Source organism: Spinacia oleracea, chromosome 6, assembly GCF_020520425.1.
Source record: "Spinacia oleracea cultivar Varoflay chromosome 6, BTI_SOV_V1, whole genome shotgun sequence".
NCBI classification, from domain to species: domain Eukaryota; kingdom Viridiplantae; phylum Streptophyta; class Magnoliopsida; order Caryophyllales; family Amaranthaceae; genus Spinacia; species Spinacia oleracea.
The window spans coordinates 105,982,682-106,004,592 of NC_079492.1; the positions used below are offsets into that span (position 1 = coordinate 105,982,682).

The 21,911-nt window shown below is 41.0% G+C and overlaps 1 protein-coding gene and 1 pseudogene across 1 annotated transcript; one reads left to right on the forward strand and one right to left on the reverse strand.

The window, feature by feature from the left end:
- The first annotated feature begins 216 nt into the window (after window positions 1-216).
- Window positions 217-1,038, forward strand: LOC110775557 (uncharacterized). The gene has a single exon (XM_021980164.2). It carries the CDS (start codon window positions 217-219, stop codon window positions 1,036-1,038), a length of 822 nt encoding a protein of 273 aa, XP_021835856.2.
- Window positions 1,039-9,801: 8,763 nt separating this feature from the next.
- LOC130464114 (G2/mitotic-specific cyclin-2-like) lies at window positions 9,802-11,023 on the reverse strand (annotated as a pseudogene).
- Window positions 11,024-21,911: the final 10,888 nt, after the last annotated feature.

Genomic DNA, 21,911 nt, shown 5'->3' on the forward strand with positions numbered 1-21,911 from the left:
ATCCTTCGAAGGACCCACCAGGGCTCGATCACGGAGGTCGTCACCGCACAACGGGAGAGGTCGCCATCCCACTCGACCATCAATCGGCCGATCACCTCCAAGGAAGGAATGGTCTAGGCACGACGCCGGGCGGCACACTGGTCAACACCCCAACGAGATCATGATCCCGAAACACTCCCCTTTTACTCTGAGATCCTTGAGTAATCTCTCCCAAGGATGAAACTCCCTAGCCACATCAATTATGATGGCTCCATAGATCCTGACGATCACATAGCTGCGTACGAGGGACATATGTACCTGTACACCGCATCCTCGGCAATATGGTGCAAGTGCTTCCCGGCTAAGCTAAGCGGTTTGGCCCAAACCTGGTTCAAAAACTTAAAGGTCGGGTCCATTCGTAATTGCAGACAGTTGTCGAAGCAATTCTGTGAGCACTTCGTCAGCAACAAACGTAGGGAGAAAACATCAGCCGAACTATGGAGCGTGAAGCAGCGAGGGGACGAAAGCCTAAGAGACTATCTTGGGCGATTCAACCGAGAAGCTGTGATGATACCCGATATTAAGCCGGACATCACCATACTGGCTCTTACTCATGGCTTACGTAAAAGCAGGTATAGAGATTACCTAGCAAAGAAGAATGTCTCCAACTTAGGAGCTGCTCTTGAAAAGGCGGACGAATACATCAGGATTGAGGAATTTAATAGGACATTGGCCTTATCCAACCATGATGATTACGTCCATTCACAGATGGCAGACTCCAGGAAGGACGACAAAAGGGAGAAGGATAGTCAAAGAAGAAAGGACAACCGAGAAGACCATGAGAACGACGAACGGAAAGATAAAAAGAAAGACAAGTATGACAGTTACACACCTTTGCTCCTCCCTCGATCACATATATTTTTCATGAACGAAACTGATGACAAATGGCAAAGCCCTGGGAAGATGCACTTCAAGAATTGGGATCAGTCTAAATGGTGCGACTTTCATGATGACTACGGCCACATGAAGACGAGTGTCGAGATCTCAAAAACAATGTGAAAGACCTGATTCGGCGAGGCTACTTCAAGCAATACATGCCTCAGAACCGAAATCAGAGGGAAAGGCAAGAAGATAACAAGGAGGAACCTCCGAACTCCGAAAACACATGGAGATTGGAAACCTAGTGCTAAGGAAAGCAGCTGAAGTCAGGAAGGCAAAGATGGACGGGAAGCTCTCTGCAAATTGGGGGGACCGTACTTGATCTACGAGGAGCTGCAACCGAGGACATGCAAACTACAAAGGTTAAATGGATCAAAGGGGACAAGTCATTGGAACACATATGTCCTTAAGAAATACTTCATCTAAGATCCAACTCAATCTATCATTTACAATCTTATATTTATTTGTGAATAAGACCCCTGGGCCGTACATAATGTGGCTTAAGGGGAAGCAAAAATAATTTTGTGTGTGACTTTTATCTTCACTTGAAGAGGGTCTTTCTAATTTCAACACAGTTTTCACCTTCTATCCTCCATGTAGTAAGAAGTTTTTAATATACTTGCAAATCTCTTGTATCACATTCTTCCAATTACGCATATAAACCACTGTGTTTCATCCCATGATGAAACAAACGCGACATATAATTCCACTCGAAACTCTTAAAGGCAAGATTGAGCTAAAACATCCCACAAAGGATAGCAACCGAGAAGGTCAAAGGGGGAGTAGGAACAAATGTTGCGTATATGCCATGCTCGCTCGAATCACGAAAGCATGAAAGCTATCCTAAACCGGCCTACCCCGAAGATTTATTCGCTAAGGCGAAAAGTCAGATAGGTCAGGGAAAAGAAGCAAAAAGACAATACAAGGCTCAACATGACTAGAGGTAGCACTCTAAGGCAAGCGACCCAAACAGGCCAAACGCAAACCTATAGTGCACCCAACCAACACATGTTGCGCATATCCCATGCTCGCTCGAATCACGAAAGCATGAAAGATATCCTAACCCGACCTACCCCGAAGATTTATTCGCTAAGGAGAAAAGTCAGATAGATCAGGGAAAAGAAGCAAAAAGCCAATACAAGGCTCAACATGACTAGAGGTAGCACTCTAAGGCAAGCGACCCAAAAATGGCAAACTCAAACCTAGAGTGCACCCAACCAACACATGTTGCGCATATTCCATGCTCGCTCGAATCACGAAAGCATGAAAGCTATCCTAACCCGACCTGCCCCGAAGATTTATTCGCTAAGGCGAAAAGTCAGATAGGTCAGGAAAAAGAAGCAAAAAGCCAATAAAAGGCTCAAAATGACTAGAGGTAGCACCCTAAGGCGAGTGGCCCCAAGGGCCAAACACAAACCTAGAGTGCACCAAACCATCACCTTTGGAAATTCGCAATATTGGTGCCCGAAAGAAATACGAACTGACATAGAATTCCAAAAGGTTGAAGTCAATACAAATTAAAAGAGCTTCACAAAGTTCCGTGAGTCTATAACAAGAAAAATAAAACTACGATCTGGCGGCCGCACTCTACATTCACTGCAATACAGCCGACCAACTAGCACAAAAACAACCGAAAGGGAAACCATACAATTCTCTAGGAACTATGGGGTAAACACGCGCGATGGATGGACGACCCTCACATGGATACCTCGAAAAGTTAGCTCGAGCTCGCCGGAATCACATGGATGATTGCCGGAAAATAACCGGTCGGAACTCGTCGGATGGCGCCCGGAAAGTCGCTGAAAACGGCGGGAAAACGAACCGAAAACTTTAGAAGACCGTCGGAAATTGACGTAGGACGGTCGAAAAAGGGAATTACAAAGTACGACACCTACATTTGATTGATGACTGTACATGCAGGAAAAAAAATTGTCGACACCACCGGTACAGCCACTGGCCGGCTGGCCGAAAAAAAAAATGTCGTCCACCACCACGGACGGCTGCGGTCGACCGGCCACCGGCTGAAAAATAAATAAATAAAAAAAAGGGTCGACCACCACCACCGATGGCGGCGGCCGCCCGGGAAAAAAATTAAAATAAAAAAGTCTGCCACCACCGGTACAGCCACTAGCTGGCCGGCCCGGGAGGAAAAAAAAAAGTCGACTACCACCACGGACAGCGGCGGCCGACCGGCCACCACCATTACAACCACTGGACACCGGCCGAAAAAAAAAATATTGGGTCGACGACCACCACCGACAACGGCGGCCGCCGACCACCACCAGCCGGCTAGGACCAGCCGACCAACAATGGTACAGCCACTAGACGGCTGCCTAAAAAAAAGAAATAATAATTAAAAAAAAATAGGGCCATCCGGCCACACGAGCTGGCTGAGGCAGGAAACCTGCCAGCCGACCGACCATCAAGCCCAGCCACCCGGCCTCCGGACATGTCCAGCCATCCGGCCGACCACCATGCCCAGCCAGCCGGCCGACCATCAGGAGCGCCGCCCCATGAGTATTTAAAAAGAAAGAAGAAAAGAGGAAAGAATAAAGGAAAAATGAATGGTCAAATCTTCTTCTACTTTTTAGAAACATTTTGGAGTTGGGAAAACAAATACAATTAATGTTATTTGACTTGTCCACAAAGCCAAACAAGGAAAGTCTGTCAAAATGCACAATATTGTCGTGCATACTTCTTATACGTGGAGATTTTTGTCAAATATTTATACTATTGGAAAGTACGAAAGCTATGTTACATACGGATACGAAAACGGTGATAAAGAAAGAATATCTTATTATTGCACTTAGCCCATAAATTTTGTAACTTACAAAATTATATGGGACTGGGGGGCAAGTTGTTTGGGAATACAAACGGCTCACGACATGTCGACACATGGGCCATACGCAATAGGCTTAGGCGGACGTTAACATGGGTAAAATACAAAAATTAGGGATGACCTACGGGGGACGGTCCACAAGGGTCGGCCGGCCCGTAGTCGTTAAGATCGTCCAATTATACTCCGCCGAATTGATGTGCTCCCAAACCGAACAGAAGTCGGCTAGGCAAAGGGTTCATGTTAACCAAGGAACCAGATTAGGGTGTCTATCCTATATTCCTATATATACGCCCGGATGCACATCAGAAGACACACAATCAATAAACCTTAAACCTAATTCTGGAACTTGAGCCCAGAACCTCCGTCTAACTCCGGTCTAGGAAGAAGACTCTTAAAGACCTCTCGTCGTCTTTACCGTACTACTCATTAGTGAAGGATCCCCTATATTTATAGCGAAACCCCAAACATACAAAAAATTCAATTACAAGGCGATTTCTAAGTTTGTATTCGATAATTAATCCAAGCCAAGTTATTGCTATATCTTCAATAATCTCCACAGATTTATCCGGAGAAAAAAAAAGGAATGTTGGTCCTCCATTTACTAATTACTGTATTTGAATAGTTTATTAAGCTGGTAGTTGCGGCAGTTGGATTATGGTTATGCTTTATGATTCGGTGTGTGGTTGCTTGAGAAACTTGGTGGAGTTGCGTAAAGTTGACATAATATAATCACACAATTATTCTCTTCTTTGGTGGCATGCAATTTATCTTTTCTTTAAATTGGACAAACCCAAAACTAGGATTTGCAATGTACTTAAAATGGTCCCCTGTTTTTATGTTTATCTAAGTGAATGAATAATTTTGACAATGACTTTAGCAAGATACTGTAAAATCTTTGATCGAATCGCATATTATTATGCTTCTACTAAACATAGTACACTTGTTGGTCAAATCTCGTCATTTCATTTACCTCAAATACGAAGTATGTTTCTCAACCTCACAACTTACTTCTCTTAATTTGCAAGTCATAGATTAATGTTGGTGTAATTGTATGAGGATTATGAAAGATCCATTTTAAAGTTAGGCGTAACGACCTGTTATTTTGGAGCATTTACACAACTAAAATAGAAGTTGTATCTAAAAAGTAAAATCTCACAATAAGCTATTGTAAGACCATATCATAAGAAAATTGTTTATAAGAATGATGAAATTCAATTGTTTATTGCCCTCATTAGATATGTTATGCCACCCTTTAGACCGACCGAATATTACACTCTTTGATCTAGAAACATAGACATTATTATTGAGAATATATAACAGGGGGGGAAATAAAGATCGAAAAAGAGAAACGCAATTATTCATTCTCAGATGGCCCAAAACCTAAATTAGTTCAATTAGTAACGTAATGAGAACCGTTTTGCCAGCACAGCCAGAGTAATCAAAATTCAAAAGTTCTTGTCATTGTTTTTTTCTCTGATAATATGATAATATTGTACTCAGGAAATCCTGAATTCTGATACACGTACATTCAAGACCCTAATGTTTTTTGTAATTTTGTCCATCAAATAATTTTCATGTTGTCCTTGCTCCTTCCGTTCGTCTACTTGGCCAATTAGCAAGATCTTAGTTTACGAAGTATTTAAGTTTGCATTCTCATTGTCTAAGGCATGTTTGGCAATTAGCAATTAGCAATTAGCAATTAGCAATTAGATGTTAGTTAGTTTGATCAGTTGGTTTAATTAGTTGTTTGGGTAAAGTGTTCGATAATTAGTTTTTAGTTTTTAGTTATTTAACGTGTAAATGACCATTAAGGACCAGGGTTGACCCTGACTTTTTGTTGGCCCATGGACGAAATAGTAAAATAAGCCCTTACTTTGAAATGATACACTTGATGATATACGTGATATACTTTTTATTGAAACAAAATTCTACAAATTATCAGATTTTCACTCCTTAAGACTTAATACTACTCTATGTCTAAATTAATTGGGATTTTTTTTTTTTTTTACTCTATTAGGCTTGAAACTTTCGACCTTGTGTCATTAAGCATGAATTATAATATTCTAAATATTACCATTCCGCTCACAAATCACCGAAGCAGCTTTGTTGATTATTATCTACTGCAAAGAAATTTACTTATACGGAGTATGTTGTTTAGATTGGGGGCCTTTTTTCCTTGGGTTCAGGACGACCGTCCCTTATGCCATGCCCCAGGGTCAGGCGTGTTAAGGACATTGACATAAAATGATGCAGATATGTAAGGGTTGTAATTTTGTTCAATAATAGGACAAATTTGTCATTATACAATTATTTCTTCAAACCTATAATTGAAAAAACTCATATATTGAGCTTTAGAAAATTAGCTTCTGATTCCAAAATTCTCTTCCAAACTTCTCTTAACCAAACAGTCTCATTAGCTTTATGAAATCTTCAAACCATAATTCACCTCAAAAATCTCTTTCACCTCTCATAACCAAACACCCAGCCCCGGCCCTAGGGCAGGGTATAAGGGGCGGTCGCCCTGGGCCCAAAGAAAAAGGCCCAAAATCCTGTAACAAACTCCTATAGTAATGTATAGATATATTTTCGTGTAAAAGAAGAACAAAAAACAAGGTAGCTCAACTGGTTTATCAACGTGATTCTCTTCTGCTGAGTATTTAAGGGTCGCGAGTTTGAACCCTCTCCCGGTAGATTTCAATTTCTTTTTTTCATTATAACAGAAGTATGATATTATTCTTTTAATTTGTTAATTTAATCACATGTCACGTCTTATTAAAATCTTTGACTATCTAGTATCTACTGCTACATCAACTTCTGCTAAAACTCATTTTTTCACCTAACTTTGCGTGTCGTATATATGTCACCGTTAAGTTGTTATGAAATTATCTAATGTTAATTAGTTTGAAATATTAGAATTCATTTTTTTAATGGTACAGAAGAAAGTTTAATTAACAAAGTAGTATTAAAAGGTGAAAAATCGATAATTTATAGATCAATCTTTCAAATAAAAATTAAGTCATCCTATTTACGAGCATATTTTTTATTTGCTACATATTTTTAAATGTATAGGACCCTAATTTATTATTTCGCCCCGGGCCACCAAAATGTTAGGGACGGCCCTGCAAACACCCTTAAGTCTTATACCTTTAAGAGTTCATGTGATAATGTAATACTATACGTACAATCATACTTAATATACCAATGAGATCTTGGCATAAAAGTAAAATTGAGGGATAGTGTACAATAAGTCACATATTCAATTCGAACATCAAATCCCTTTATCATTTGTAATTTGTAGTGCCACTGTAACACGTGAAGATAAAAGTTAAAAAAAATACTTACAAAAATGGATTAAGAAAAGCTAGATTTGTAGTAATATCAACTTTGAATTTGGATTATTATTGGTCCACAATAAAACCAATAATTTTCCCGACCACCCATTTTATGTACATATGCACTTTTATTGTTCATATAGTGACTATAATAGATTATACACAAATTTTTTTAGATATAGTATAACCATTTTTTGAATCATAGAAACCTTATGTTTTTAAAATTGAAATATAACTTAAAATCACATTTTTCAAACACAATATATATCAAAGACACCAATTTGATGTTTTTTTCCCCTAAATAATCCTAATAAATATGCAACAATAAATTAGCAACAAGTTGTTAACCTTATTTTGGGCATGATTCATAATAAATTTAGTGTGGACTAGGTCCATTTGAGAATTAGTGTTCAATTTAAATTATATCAGAAATTGTTCCCACATGGTCACAAACATTAACATGCATTTGATAGATAGTACATATCTAGAAAGGAGGGGTGGAGATAAGATTAATAACAAATGGTCATAAAAGTTTGGAGGAAAAAACCGAAGTATGTGATGAGATGAGATAAGATTTACCATATTTTCTCATTTGTTTTGCTTTTGGAAATTTCTTCAAAATATATTTTATTCCAACTTCCATTTACTACAATTTTTTTTTTGAAGGATCCATTTACTACAATTAAATACGCTTACGTCTCCATCTCTTTCCCTCTTTGATAAACCGTTTGGTAAGTGACTAATGAGACATTGGTCATGTGATGGGGGACCTTAGAAGTATATATACCATATTACCATATGTTATTTTCTTAACTCCCTAGTACCTTTGACTACTCTTATCAACTTATTGTTGTATGATTGGAATTCTTAACCGGCCATGCTCTTAAGAATATAATTAAAGCCTAAAGTCAAACTAATTAAAAAGAATTGTCAACTTGCATAAGGTTATATACCCTTTAACTTTTGTTTGAAGGAAATACATACCCTTTAACTTATTTATGAATTAACTTACGAAGTATATGATAAGCTTTATTACGTTATAATATTCCAAATATAATATATGGTTAATTAGTCACCTGGAACATCATTGATAACGTAACCAACATGCTTAATTGTCTGTTATCAAATACATAAATTATAATAATTTTCCGTGATAATATGCCTAATTAACAAAGCTTCCATGTTCCTTCAAAAAAATAAAAATTAAAGCTTCCATAATCCATATGACCTAGGTCGTCTTTAATTGAATCCATGCATGTTGTAGACACCTACATTTGTCCCCATTCTCAAAAGGGAAGGTTCGATGATGAAAGCGTAAATCTCCACTTGACAACGCATCTCCTATAAAATAACGAATCTCAATTCCCCTTTTCATTTCACCCGAAACCTGCTATTTATAGAAACCTGCTATTTATGGAAACTTACTAAAAATAGTAACTGCCGTAATGGGTAGTTGTTAAAAGTGGCAAGTCATAAAAGATAGAAACCTGTCAGAATTAGGTGTTGCACTCCAACATAAATCCTATATGAGATAGAAATTGCGAGAGAATCCTATTCCTAATACGATTCGAAAATAAGAGTCACGTATTAATTAAAATCCTAACGAGCTTAGAGTTCGTAACGGGCCCAGACGCATCCCGTCACAAAGTTAATACGCACTAAAAGACTCAATTAAATCTCAAATACTCCGGATTCTAGGAATCCGAATCTGACTAAGAAAAACAGCCCAGATCCTATTTTCAACGCCTGGCTCTGGGCGCCGAAATCTTCGGCGCCCAGGCCTGGGCGCTGAAAATACCTGGTACGTGTTTTTTCCTAATTCCTCGTGGATTAGAGTTCTGCAATTCTATCTTTCCACGAACTCTTTTCTATAAATAGGGCCTTAAGTTCGACGTGAAAACAACAACACACAATTCATATTCTGAGTATTGACTCCAACCCCTAGCCTAAGCCTCACGCTGCGAAATTGTTCACGCGTTCTGTCGCAATCGATCCATAAATCGAACAGAACGTATCCTGTCCCATAATTTGAGATTCGTTAAATAAAAAGGAGAAATAGCAAAGTCAAAGTGGTTAGTTTTCTGAGAACCGTGACGCACCTCTCAAGGGTGCGTCGTAATGTGTCCCTTTTCGATGATTTAATTGCTTTCCTCGCCCTTTTTATGAACTGTTAAACTAACTAAATCTGATTGTTCTACCACGCCTAACAAATATAATATTTTTGGTAAATTGGATTATCATGCTAGGTCCCTTAAAACAATCTAAATCAGATAATCGCGCTCGATCTAGTACTATATGTTGCATATTGTTAAAATCAACTCAGATCACTAGTGGAAAAAACCCCTGTTGAGGGGGGCATTTCGGGCTTGTTGAGGCGAACATGGCCCGCTTCAACAGAGGGGGCTTCAACAGGTCAGAGATCTGTTGAGGCGGGCATTTGAAAGCCCCCCTCAACAGACAAGCTTGTTGATGCTGAAATTAACACCTGTTGAGGCGGGCATTTATAAAGCCCCCCTCAACAGACAAGCCTGTTGAGGCGAACATTAAATTGCCCCCCTCAACAGACAAGCCTGTTGAGGCAAACATTGTCTTAATCACAGCTTAGCTGGGCTACCACCACTAATATTCTGCTTTAATTTTTTTTGTTAGGTAATAAAAGAACTATAATACTCATAAAATAGACAATTGTAAACAATAAATCTTTCACTCACATTAATATTGAAATAATATTGTTTAATGTAATTTTACAATATAAATTCACACAACTTCAGTAGAAGAGGGCACAACTTCAGTTGCTTTAAAGTCCTTAATGCCAGACCCCAAGAGAACGGTGGATTCATTTGGCTTCCTTATTTGTATGTCCACCCACTGAACCCAATGGTTTCTAAGAGAAAGAGAGTTGGTTCGCATTTTGCTGTGTAGCCATATCTAGAAGTGTTGTACTTCCGATGGACAGTACACCAGTGAGCTTTGCTGATGCAGCGTTCAGATGGAAAGTAATCATCAGTCTTGAACAGTCCCTGAAACAAACCATAAACAATGAATATATAATTGTTGGCTTACTCAGACGTAAATTTAGGAAATGACAAGTACAAGAGTGCTTACATTAACCGATCTTCAGAATAACCAGTGTGCCACGCACAGGTCTTCTTCCAATGCTTGCACCCACTCATAGTGCACATAGCACTGAATACTGATGCTGCTGCTAATAGACAAGGTGGGAACTTCAACATTTCTTACTCAATCAGGCAAAGCTCAATCAAAAAGGACAGGAGTTCGAGCTGTTAAAGATCCAACAATTAAAAAAGACCATCAGTTTCAGAAACTAATCACTAGAAGAAAAAGATAGCAAGATGTTGATACAAATATCTGATCCAACAATGCAGAATGTACATTACCATAACACCACTCTGTAGATTTTTACCATATTAATAACTTCTTGCCTACTATAAGCCCTATCAGATACCAGTACCAGATCTTCAACAACCGGAACTGACACCTCTTCATATTTGCTAGCCAGAAGCATTGCTGTGACACCTACTAGCTGGAGCTTTTTTTCTCCCCACTGGCTTAATTGCTAAGAAGCGGTCGATCTGGTTGACTGTCAGATATATCGTCTCCTCCATGAGCTCAAACTAATAATGGACCTTTTGGTTCAATATCAGACATTTAGTGGCACCACTGGTTATAGTTAACTTTCTCTCGACTATAAGAAATAAGTAATGCTTGCAAAATTACCTCAATCAGCCAATCAACCAGAATGGCTCTCATCTTTTCATTAATGTCAGGTTGCCTGTCCATATAATTTGGAGGAACGCAGCTAGTACTATTCATAATGAAAATAGTAATGAGCATGCTTATAGTCATCAACAGGAAGCACAAAAGCCATGTTTGCTTCATCAAACACATAGTATACCTACTTAAATAAAATCAGATTTATCTAGTCATTATAGTGCAACACATAGAGAGCCAGATATTATGAGCAGCGAAATTACTAGTGTAAACATACAACGCACAAAAAAAATACAGTTTTATGAATGTTACAAGAGCATCATGGGACTGTAGCATCATATCCCCTGTAACAGTAGGTAGTAGTTGTATTGTATATCACTTGTAAAACGGCTTATCCAGCAATGCTATTTCAGTAAGTTAAAGAACCAGTGAAAAAACATAAAATTCCTGCCTTATATGTGACATATTGTTTCATTGTGAAACTTCACTTCAGAAAATTTTGTGCGCATCACAAGGATTGTTCATTAAAAGACAGGACAAACACCCAGAAGACAGGATAAGCTACATCAGATACCAAATTAGACCATTCTACTAATTCCCTGTATGAAATTGAGAAATCGAGGAGATTGACTGTGCCTGTGATCTAATTCATTTACTAGTATTCAGACGAAACATTAAGGAAGAGTCTGTTTGACTGTCTTGAACTTTCATCCCAAATTGTTTAACTTCCTTTCTTGCACAATACAGGAGTATAGATAGTACTGTACCAAACTTCATATGTTCTGAGACATTACCAGCTTATTTTGCAGGGAGGAAAGTCTAGCAAATCCCACAATCAACTTAAGTTCAAAATAGAATCATTTATGTGCGAATACTAGTATAGCACCTTTCGCACACACTAGATGATTCGAAATGAAGAACTACCAAAATCTAAAGTTTCACAATACTACACCTCCATACTTTGTTCATTATGAAATGTACCTAATCCAAACATACTCCCTCTAAATGCTTGAAGTTTACTCCTACAATGCAGGGATACATATTTACACTAAACTTATATGCTTATCACAAGCAGAATCCAGTGAACATAATGTGCACTCATATTCAAATCCAGAGTTTTCTTTACAATCGAATCAAACCTTTCTGAGATTGTTATTATTAATCTGGTGATTAGGGAAAACTCTGAAGACAAATACTCAAGATTTCCACCCTCTAGGCTAAATCATACTCAACAACTTAGTCAACCAAAAATATTACTGGCAACAATTTGCTGAAAGTACCCAATTCTATTTCAGATACTAAGATGTCGACTTATTATATTAATATGAATAACGAAGAAATTCAGTATGCAAATTAGAAGCGTAAAAGAGGAACATTATTGAAATAAACCTTAATTGCGATTATTGCAAATATCGAAACCCCTAACTTAATAAATTTCAAATACATATTCTCATATTATGCAACGAGGCATCAAAAATTAGATTTAACCAATTAAAAACAACAAAACATCATAGATCTATACTATATACCAAAATGCGGCATCAAAAGTTCAAATTGAACGAATTCAACACCCATAACATTAATTTTTCGCAATACCAGCATAAAATTAAGAAAAAAGAAAGCAGAAACGATAGAATCGATATACCCTAGCTTGAGGAGGGAGACAAATCGACGAGTTTGAAGAGTCGAGGGAGAGAGGTCGCGGAGATACCCTAGCTTTGTAACTCTTCCATGGAAGGCGGAGGAAAAGCTTCCATGAAAGCCAACGACTGTGAGGAGAGCGAGAGGGAGCCCGATTTGTTGACGAAATAGCGGGTTTGAGGAGTTTTGAACCAGGAGATATGAGAGGGGAGAGAAGAGAGAGAAATGAAACAGATGAAATGAGGAGAGAGAATTAAAACCAGTAGATCTTATCTGTTTGGCGGTGAGGAGGAGACCTGTTGAAGCAAACAAACATAAGCCCGCCCCTTTAGACTAGTGTCTATTGAGGCGGGCAATCAAAAGCCCCCTTCAACAGTATCTATAGAAGCGAACACCACAAAAGCCCGCCTCAACCTGTTAGTAAAACATTTGACCCGCGTTGGCTGAGTGGTTATTGAGGCTCACTTATGTATGCCCCCTCAACAAGGGGGCTACAACAGGCGTTTTTTCCACTAGTGGATTAGTTTAATAGTTAACGCATGTCCCTTCAATTATTTATGCTGAGATAGTAAGGATATCCTGCCTCTGGAGTTATCGAAGAGCGAGTACTCCTCTCGGTAGTTACAGTCCCCCGAACCCTCAATCTCTACCTTGCGGGTGTATGTTGAGAGATCCCCACACCAGGGATCACAAGGGAACCTACGGCCGTCGTGGTCAAACATAATTGCACTCCCTTTATGTCACGATAACCGGGTTTTGTCAGTTTTTCTCATTGTTGTTAAAAACTGAATGGCGACTCCAATATTACTAGTCAATTGAGTGTAAACTCACAGGAAATCCAATTACACTTGATTTGACAAAAAGAATCGTCACACCCACGAGGGACGAGGTCACGCATTAGCCTCGTGCTTTTTCGACCCCCTCACAGTGGCGACTCCACTGGGGATAGTGAAGGAAATACTCGTGCTTGTAGGTAATCAAAATATCCGAAGGGTGAAACGATCCTACCCCGCGTTTATTTCCCAATCAAGTTGGGACGACCTGAAAATCAGCATATTAATGTGAACGGGCAGAACCGCATAACGTATCTCGGCTCCCTCAGGAGTTGGGACTAAGGATACCTTTTTTCGCCAATAAGGGGGTGCATACGCCGCGCATGTTGCCCACTCGGTACTTGTGCAGGTAGTACACCTATCCCGAACCCAATCGCTCGCTCATTAGGTCCCTCTCGCCTGCATGCCCCCTTGGCTTGCACTTGCGGGTTGGCCTCTTAGGCGAAATTCGTCTGTTGAAGACACTACCTCGATCGGGGCATGTGTTGGATCTACGATAGAAGCGGTACCAAGCCAGGCGCAAATAACTACCCATAGAAGCTTATCATAAACTACGTGACATGTTATTATTGCCTCATGATGGAATGTTAGTTATGTGTAGCGAAATATGTGATTGTGTGTGACAAACTATCCTAGAAAACCAACGACCTTAAAAATTGCCCAAACATTCATGGACTAATTTGCCAAAGAGTTATACCGAAATACGTGTTCCGCAAACTCGAATGATCGCCACAAAAATAAGCGACGCTCGGAATGGCCTGTAACGAATCCCACAAACGCTGCACAACGCGTAAAGGACGTTATTAGGCAAGCACGCAAATCGAAGTCGCATAAACAAAAGTAGACGCAAACAGAAAATGAGAATCAGCCAGGGACGCATTTTCAACGCCCCTGGCTGGGCGCCAGAATTTCTCACGCCCGACGTTGGGCGCTGAAGTTGCTGCTTGGCCTTCTGGTTAGGCGCAGCAGCCTCGGTGCCCGCACAAAAGGAAAATAGGTAGCACAAAAAAACGTTCCTAAAAAGAATTGCTACGAGGGTGTAAGAAAAGCACTCGATTCTAAAAGCGACTCATAAAAAAGAATAACTCTTTGCGTCGTTGTTAGGCCTCCTACGACGACAATGCTCGGCACCAAAGCCGAACATGCTAATAATTATGAATGTCACACGGGCAAGTGTTTCGAAAATCCAAAGAATGACCAAAAGAAAGAACTAAAAAGTGTACCAACAAAAGGAAGAGTAAAAAAAACCAATAGAGAGAGTCGAAGTCTAGACTAAGTAATACTTGAAACTTTGGGACCTAAACTTTAGCTTATCTTATGCAGAGGACTGGTCCTGCCACTTGGTGCCGATCAGGAAATCAACGGTTAGTGCGCCTCGAAGATACATAGCCAATACCAGGTTTAGTGACTCCAAGCTCCGTCCGTCATCCCTCATTTCAAGGATCTCCGCTTCCCCAACCTCGATTCGCACCCTCAAACATGTCCATCGAAGAATTGCAAGAGCAGATGGCTCAAATGACCCGACTCATGGGCCAAATGAAAATGGAAAACGAAGCCTTAGCGGCTGCACAAGCCAAAAATGACCTCGATAACGAGAAGAGGATTGAAAAAATGGTCCTACAGCAAACCATGGGGAGCAAGTACTTCTCCCTCGATCCTGAACCTTTTCCTGGCAAACTACCAGAAAAGTTTAGTTCATCTGACTTACCAAAGTTTAAGGCCACGGACAATCCCCGTGATCATCTATTGAGCTTTGTGAATGCCATGAACTTGAAAGGCGTGGACAAGTCCATGTATTTACCTGCCTTTCCTTTGTCCTTGGAACCTGTGCCGCTCAAATGGTACTATCACCAGGACCCTAAGCTCTTCCCCACTTGGGAAGACTTTGTCAATGTCTTCATCAAGCAATACTCGTCGAACATGGATTTTCAAGTCGCCATACGCGAGCTGGAAGTCCTCTTCCAAAAGAAAAATGAGGGTTTCACAACCTACTTTGCTAGATGGAGGGATCAGGCGGCCCAGCTAATCAATAGGCCTCCTGAAACGGAATTGGTCCAAAAATTCATTGACAGCCTGGACCCGGCCTACAGACAACACCTTAGGTACCTGGGACTTGACACTTTCAAAAGAGTTTATGATGTGGGAATAAAAATCGAGGATGATCTCGCAAAAACAATACAAAGTAAACCCGCATACAAAAGCAACACCTACAACAGGGGCAACACGTCCCAAGCCCAAGAAGTCCATGTCGTAGAGGAGACTCCCGCCCGAAGAAGCCCTGGAAGGTGGGTCCGAGACCGAAAGTTTGCCCCACTCGGGTCAACTTTGGTACAAGCCTTTGAAAGACTAACCAATCAAGGAAAGTTGAGACCTATAGGCCCCACCCGTGACCCTCCTGTCAAGGGAAAATATTGGGTCGAAGGTACTTGCTGCAAATTCCATCAAGGAAATGGGCATGACACTGAAAACTGCTGGAATTTAAAACATACGATCCAGGACATGATAGAGGATGAAGTGATACCTCTCCCTAACGTTGGCAAACCCAACAACAACAAGAGCCCACTCGGCTCTTGTCACATCTCTCTCGACCAACCAGAAAACTTCGACCTCACGGTGTACATCACGCCTCAAGGTGCACCACTCGTTGTGGTCCCTATGGATCGAATCGAGAGAGAAGTATGCGGTGTGTGGGATGATGATGCTGAAGATATTTACCTATCTCAAGTGTCGGGCCAGGACCTCTTCACTGAAACCTGGCCCGGGTATGCTCTCATTGACACGACCCCTCAGGAGCCCGAGGTCGACAACCTCACCCGATCCGGAAGAATATACCAACCGGATATTCACCCACCTCATATGGACGACATCCCAGTTAGGCAAACTCCTGAGAATGGACGGCACGCCACCGTCGCAGAAGTCATTGAAAATCCTCTCTTGAAACAATTAAAAAGAACCAAGGCCGAGATTACCATCTGGGATCTCATGTGTACTTCAAAGGAACATCGCGAAAAGCTTATTCGCTCACTCGACCTCATCTCAGTACCTACAGATATCACACCTGACTCACTGGTTAGCCATGTCACGAGAGATGCCGGAGAAAAGGCCATAGTTTTCACTGATAAAGACTTACCCAAAGAGGGGGGTGCTCACAATAAAGCTCTTTACCTAGTGGTTGGATGCAAAGGAACAAAACATCCCCCTAGCGCTCGTAGATAACGGTTCGGCGGTTAATGTCTGCCCATTGGGAACCGCCCATTGCTTGGGGCTAGGAAGCGATGACTTCCAAACCTCCTCACAAGGGGTACGAGCTTATGATAACTCCCGAAGGCCTGTATTGGGAAAAATCAACCTTACCATACAAACTGGGCCTGTGGCACGCACCACGGAGTTTCAAATAATCGACATCAAGCCCACTTTCAACCTCCTCTTGGGGAGACCTTGGCTCCATGACTTAGGAGGTGTGGCTTCTACCTTGCACCAAATGGTTAAACTTAACCATAACGGGGTAATACTAGAAATCCGCGCCCCTCCTCTCGACGTCAGTTGTACTATGGTTGGAACGGCCGAAACTGCAGACGACCTTTATGGGTTTCAAATGGAAGAAGCAATCCAGTTCATTGAAGACTGTGATCCAGCATTCCTAGACCCGCATGCATCTCGGGTCATCCCTAGAATGCTGCTAGCTCAAGGTTATTTCCCAGGAACCCCATTGGGCATAAGGAAGAAAGAATGCACATTCCATCCTTTACCCAACAAATCTACTCCCTTTGGCTTAGGCTATGAACCAACGGAGGAAGATATTGCTGACCGCCTGTCTGGGATATGCCTTAACAAAGCCAAACAAACCACCCTCCTTCCCCCGTATCAAAGAACCCTTAACGGGATGTTCGTTCGGGAAGGAGAAGGACACCCATGCTGCGATTTCCCTGAACCCTTCGTTCGGGATGGCTTGCTAAAACCCGGATTTGAAATTTTCCATGACTGCCACACCTTGGATGAGGCACCCCACCTCACCAAGACTAAAACAGCTGAAATATTGGACAACCAGGTTCTATGGACATTTTTTAACGAATCGAGGCCTATGGAGGACGAGACTGTGATGACTACCCTAGCTTTACAAGATGAAGGTTTCAATCCAACCCATTTAATCTCTCCTGCATCAACACTAGAAGAGATCGAGAACGGATGGGTGAAGACATATCAGTGGGTCAATGCAAAAGGAATAGAATTCAAGATGAGTACCGGTGAAGGACCAAAGTTTTACGAGACTAAACCCAAGGCTTGAGCCACATAGGGCAACGTAGTAAAAAGCGCCTAGTAGTTCTTTAGATTGGTAGAAAAATAATAAAGACTTTAGATAGTCCTAAGACCCCTTAGAATATAGGTCAAGTTTGTTTCAGTGTGTTTTCCTTACTTTCCAAATTAATAAAGGCGTAATATTTCTCCTAAAGATTTTATTCTAACACTAAGTAAACACCAAATATACTTGCAAAATACTAAAATAAAGAGGCGGCCCACTCTAGGCCCAACAAACGAGGCCCATTCGGTCTTGAAATAGTGCCATGGGAACCAGTTCCCGAAAACCCACAAAATAAACCACACTATCCCATCCCCAAAACCTAAAAAGCCAACCAGTGTCATCATAAAAATCAATCCATGCAACCCAAAGAAATCAAAAGGAAATCAAATTCAAAGGTTGCTAAAGAAAAAAAAACTCATAAAAAATAGACACCGCCCCCCGCATCAACACGCACCTCAACCCACCCAAACGCCTACACAAAGATCTTCATATCTTCCACACCCTAACTCCATTTTTAAAACCGTTTCGAGTCACGGATAGATAAAAATAATCCGGACAAAAATGCATCTCGCGCTAACAGTCAAAAAAGCCTCCGAAATAGCCTTAAAATTGATTTTAAATACGAGCAAAAACCAAAGCACTAAGAAAAGAGAAAAAGAAATAAATGCAAGAACACGTGAAGCAAAGCGTCAAAAACGACCGCCCAAATCATTTTCAGCGCCCAGGGCTGGGCGCCGAAATCTTTGACGCCCCAGCCTGGGCGTTGAAACTCTCTGCCTGCCTAAATTTTTTTAGAAGTGCTCGTCATTTTATCCGCACATAACGGAAAAATAACGAACACTTGGGGGGTACAGCACGTATCCAAATAGGCTCACCAAAAAATATAGCCATAAAAAACATAGTCGAATTTCATTTTTTACGCGACTTACGGCAAAAAAAAACGGCAGACGAAAATAATGATAATACTTCACTCATTTGACCGGTTAAGTAATATGCTACCACCTCAGGGCATATCTATTAAAATCTGGCATCCTAGAACTTATTCTAGCTAGAACTACGCGCGACCTGATTCTGACAGGATACGTAGGCAATCCTTACCAAGGATTCGGTCCAATAAAAAAAAACACATATTCTTTGTGCAAAAAGTGTTAGACATATAAAAACATAAAAAGAGGAGAGACAAAAATAAATGAAAATGAAAAATAAAAATACGCCTTTATTGAAAAAATAATAAGAAGGAAAACAAAGTGCTAAGAATAAAAACAAACACAACTGAAATAAATAAAGGGCACCTACACCCTAGCAAGAACTACACTACTCTAGTTCTTCCGGATCATCAAATAAAGTCTTGTAGAGGGCAATGTTCGCAAGATCCACCCCCACAGTCTTCTGCGCTGCCCCAATATCATTCTCCATAAGAACCGGCTCCTGGACACTAACTTCCAAAGATGCCAAGGCTTCAGAAACATTCTCAGTTATAGCCCGCTCAGCCTCAAGGGCACAGACAATGGTGGGAGAAGGATTATTATCATCAACTAGACTAGCCACTGTTTCTACAGGCGGCTGAGCCTTCCTAACCCATACATTGTTCCGGCGACGATCCCCGCGAGAGCTTGCATTTCTTTTAACAACAGCAGGCCCCTTCATGTTAGGCATCTTTTTAGGCCTGAAACTGGAACAGGGAGGAACTTCCTTTCGCTTTCGATCAGGACGAGCTTTCACAGTCTTAATACTATAGGTACGAGGTTTGGCAGAATCAGGACCCTCATACCTAACATGAATACAAGGTATCAAAAGCTCAGCCGGCTCCCCATTTCGAGCCTCGGTCCTCACATCTTTATCATCGGAGCTCATCCACAACTTGTAGTTTTCAGAAAGACCCACAAAGCCATTTGTAGTTACGGCCCAACGCGGGAGACCATCATAATACTTAGCCCACGCTAGAACCCGTGCTTGTGAAAAGGCCCTTACTTTAGGTGGTACCGTATCAGAAAAGGGGATAGTCTGCCTTAAACCGTATTGACGCATGACTCGGTAAGGGAAAATATAAATGGGTCGAGATAGCCCCAACAAGGAAACATAAACCGATACATCAGAATAGATGCCATAAGTAAAAAAGGAGGCCCATTCGGCCTCGTCCTGGCCTTGGTGCAAGTATTTTCGGTTACCCAAGGCTATAGGGCGATAATGTTTAGGATCGGCAGGAGCTTCCAAGAGTCTAAGCCGTTCCACGAGCCAAATCTGCAAAAAACGGGTACGGTCAAAAAATAATAATAAAAGAAAACGGTTCCTGGGGCGCAGTTTCAACGCCCAGGACCAGGCGCCGAAAATTCCAGCGCCCAGCCCTGGGCGCTGAAACTCAGCCCAAGGCAGGACGAATAAAAAATGTATGCAAAAAAATGTTACATGCGCAAGAAAAAAATCGATTACCTGCAGTAATAGGGGGCTTCCCTTAAAATATTCAGATTTGGCATCCTTCTTCAGCTCATCCGCACTCAGCAAAGTCTCGGCAACAACCAATGGCATAATAGAATAACAACTTTCCATCTGGCTAATCAAGGGGATCAACCTTATGTCACCGAACTCACCATTGTTATTCGACAGCAAATAATGATTCAACAAGCAAAATACAAGGGCTCGAATATTCAATTTCTGTTCGGTCATATTCTTACTAGGCCTAAAGTGGTGTTTTACCAAATTAACCTCATCACCTATAACAACTTCAGCAAGCATGTTAGCATCTAATCCTAGGAAAGCCCCTATGGTTGTTTTACTCTCTTCAATAGTGCCTGGAGTGGCAGGGGTAGCATTGGTAGGATAACCAAGGATCGCAGCAAATTCATCTGGCAAAGGACATATTTCGTTGCCCCGAAAGACAAAAACATGATGATCGGAATCCTAAAAGCTTAGGGCTGCGTGCAGAAAATTATAGTCAATGTTAATTTGTTGTAAGCCTAAAAGTGCCTCTAAGCTGTATCCTTTCAACAAAGCCTTTTCTGTAGGATTAAGGGCCCGTAGCCAACGCCTAACAGTCCGTTGGAGTGAGAAAGTGGGAATCAACATGACGAAAGCAAGGAGTAATTAAAACACAGCAAAGAAAGAAGGAAATTGAAAGTGATGGAAAATAGGGACGTATCTAGCCTCTATAAACAGCTGAACGCAACAAGTGACATCCTGATCCCATTCGGAAACGCGTTAAGAAATCCGAAAGTCAAAATTCGCCAGGAAAGGACTTTCAGCGCCCGAAGCTGGGCGCCGAAATATTTAACGCCCAGCCTTGGGCGCCGAAAATGCAGCCTGTAGACACCTACTTTTGTCCCCATTCCCACAAGGGAAAGGTTCGATGATAAAAGCATAAAAACTCCACTTGACAACGCATCTCCTATAAAATAAACGAATCTCGATTCCCCATTTCATTTCACCGGAAACCTGCTATTTATGGAAACCTGCTAAAAATAGTAATTGCTGTAAAAGGTAGTTTCTAAAAGTGGCAAATCATAAAGGATAGAAACCTGTCAGAATTAGGTGTTGCATTCCAACATAAATCCTAAATGAGATAGAAAACCGCGAGAATCCTATTCCTAATAGGATTCGGAAATAAGAGTTACGTATTAATTAAAATCCTAACGAGCCTAGAGTTCGTAACGGGCCCAGACGCATTCCGTCATAAAATTGATACGCGCTAAAAGACTCGAATTAATCTCAAACTCTACAGATTTTAGGAATCCGAATCTGACTAAACGAAACTGCCCAGACCCTATTTTCAACGCCTGGCTCTGGGCGCCGAAATCTTCGGCGCCCAGGCCTGGGCGCTGAAAATACGTGGGTACGTCTCTTTTCCTAATTCTTTGTGGATTAGAACTCTGCAATTCTATCTTTCCACGAACTCTTCCCTATAAATAGGCCCCTAGTTTCGACGTGAAAGGACACACAACAACACACAATTATATTCTGAGTATTGACTCCAACCCTTAGCCTAAGCCTCTCGCTGCGAAACTGTTCACGCGTTCTGTCGCAATCGATCCATAAATCGAACAGAACGTATCCTGTCCCATAATTGAGATTCGTTAAATAAAAAGGAGAAATAGCAAAGTCAAAGTGGTTAATTTTCTAAGAACCGTGACGCACCTCTCAAGGGTGCGTCGTAATGTGTCCCTTTTCGATGATTTAACTGCTTTCCTCGCCCTTTTTATGAACTGTTAAACTAACCTAATCTAATTGTTCTATCACGCCTAACAAATATAATATTTTTGGGAAATCGGATTATCATTCTAGGTCCCTTAATGCTATTTAAATCAGATAATCACGATCGAATT

Bases quoted from the DNA above. Each gene is read 5' to 3' on its own strand.
- LOC110775557 (XM_021980164.2), top strand. From the start codon at position 217: ATGAAACTCCCTAGCCACATCAATTATGATGGCTCCATAGATCCTGAC.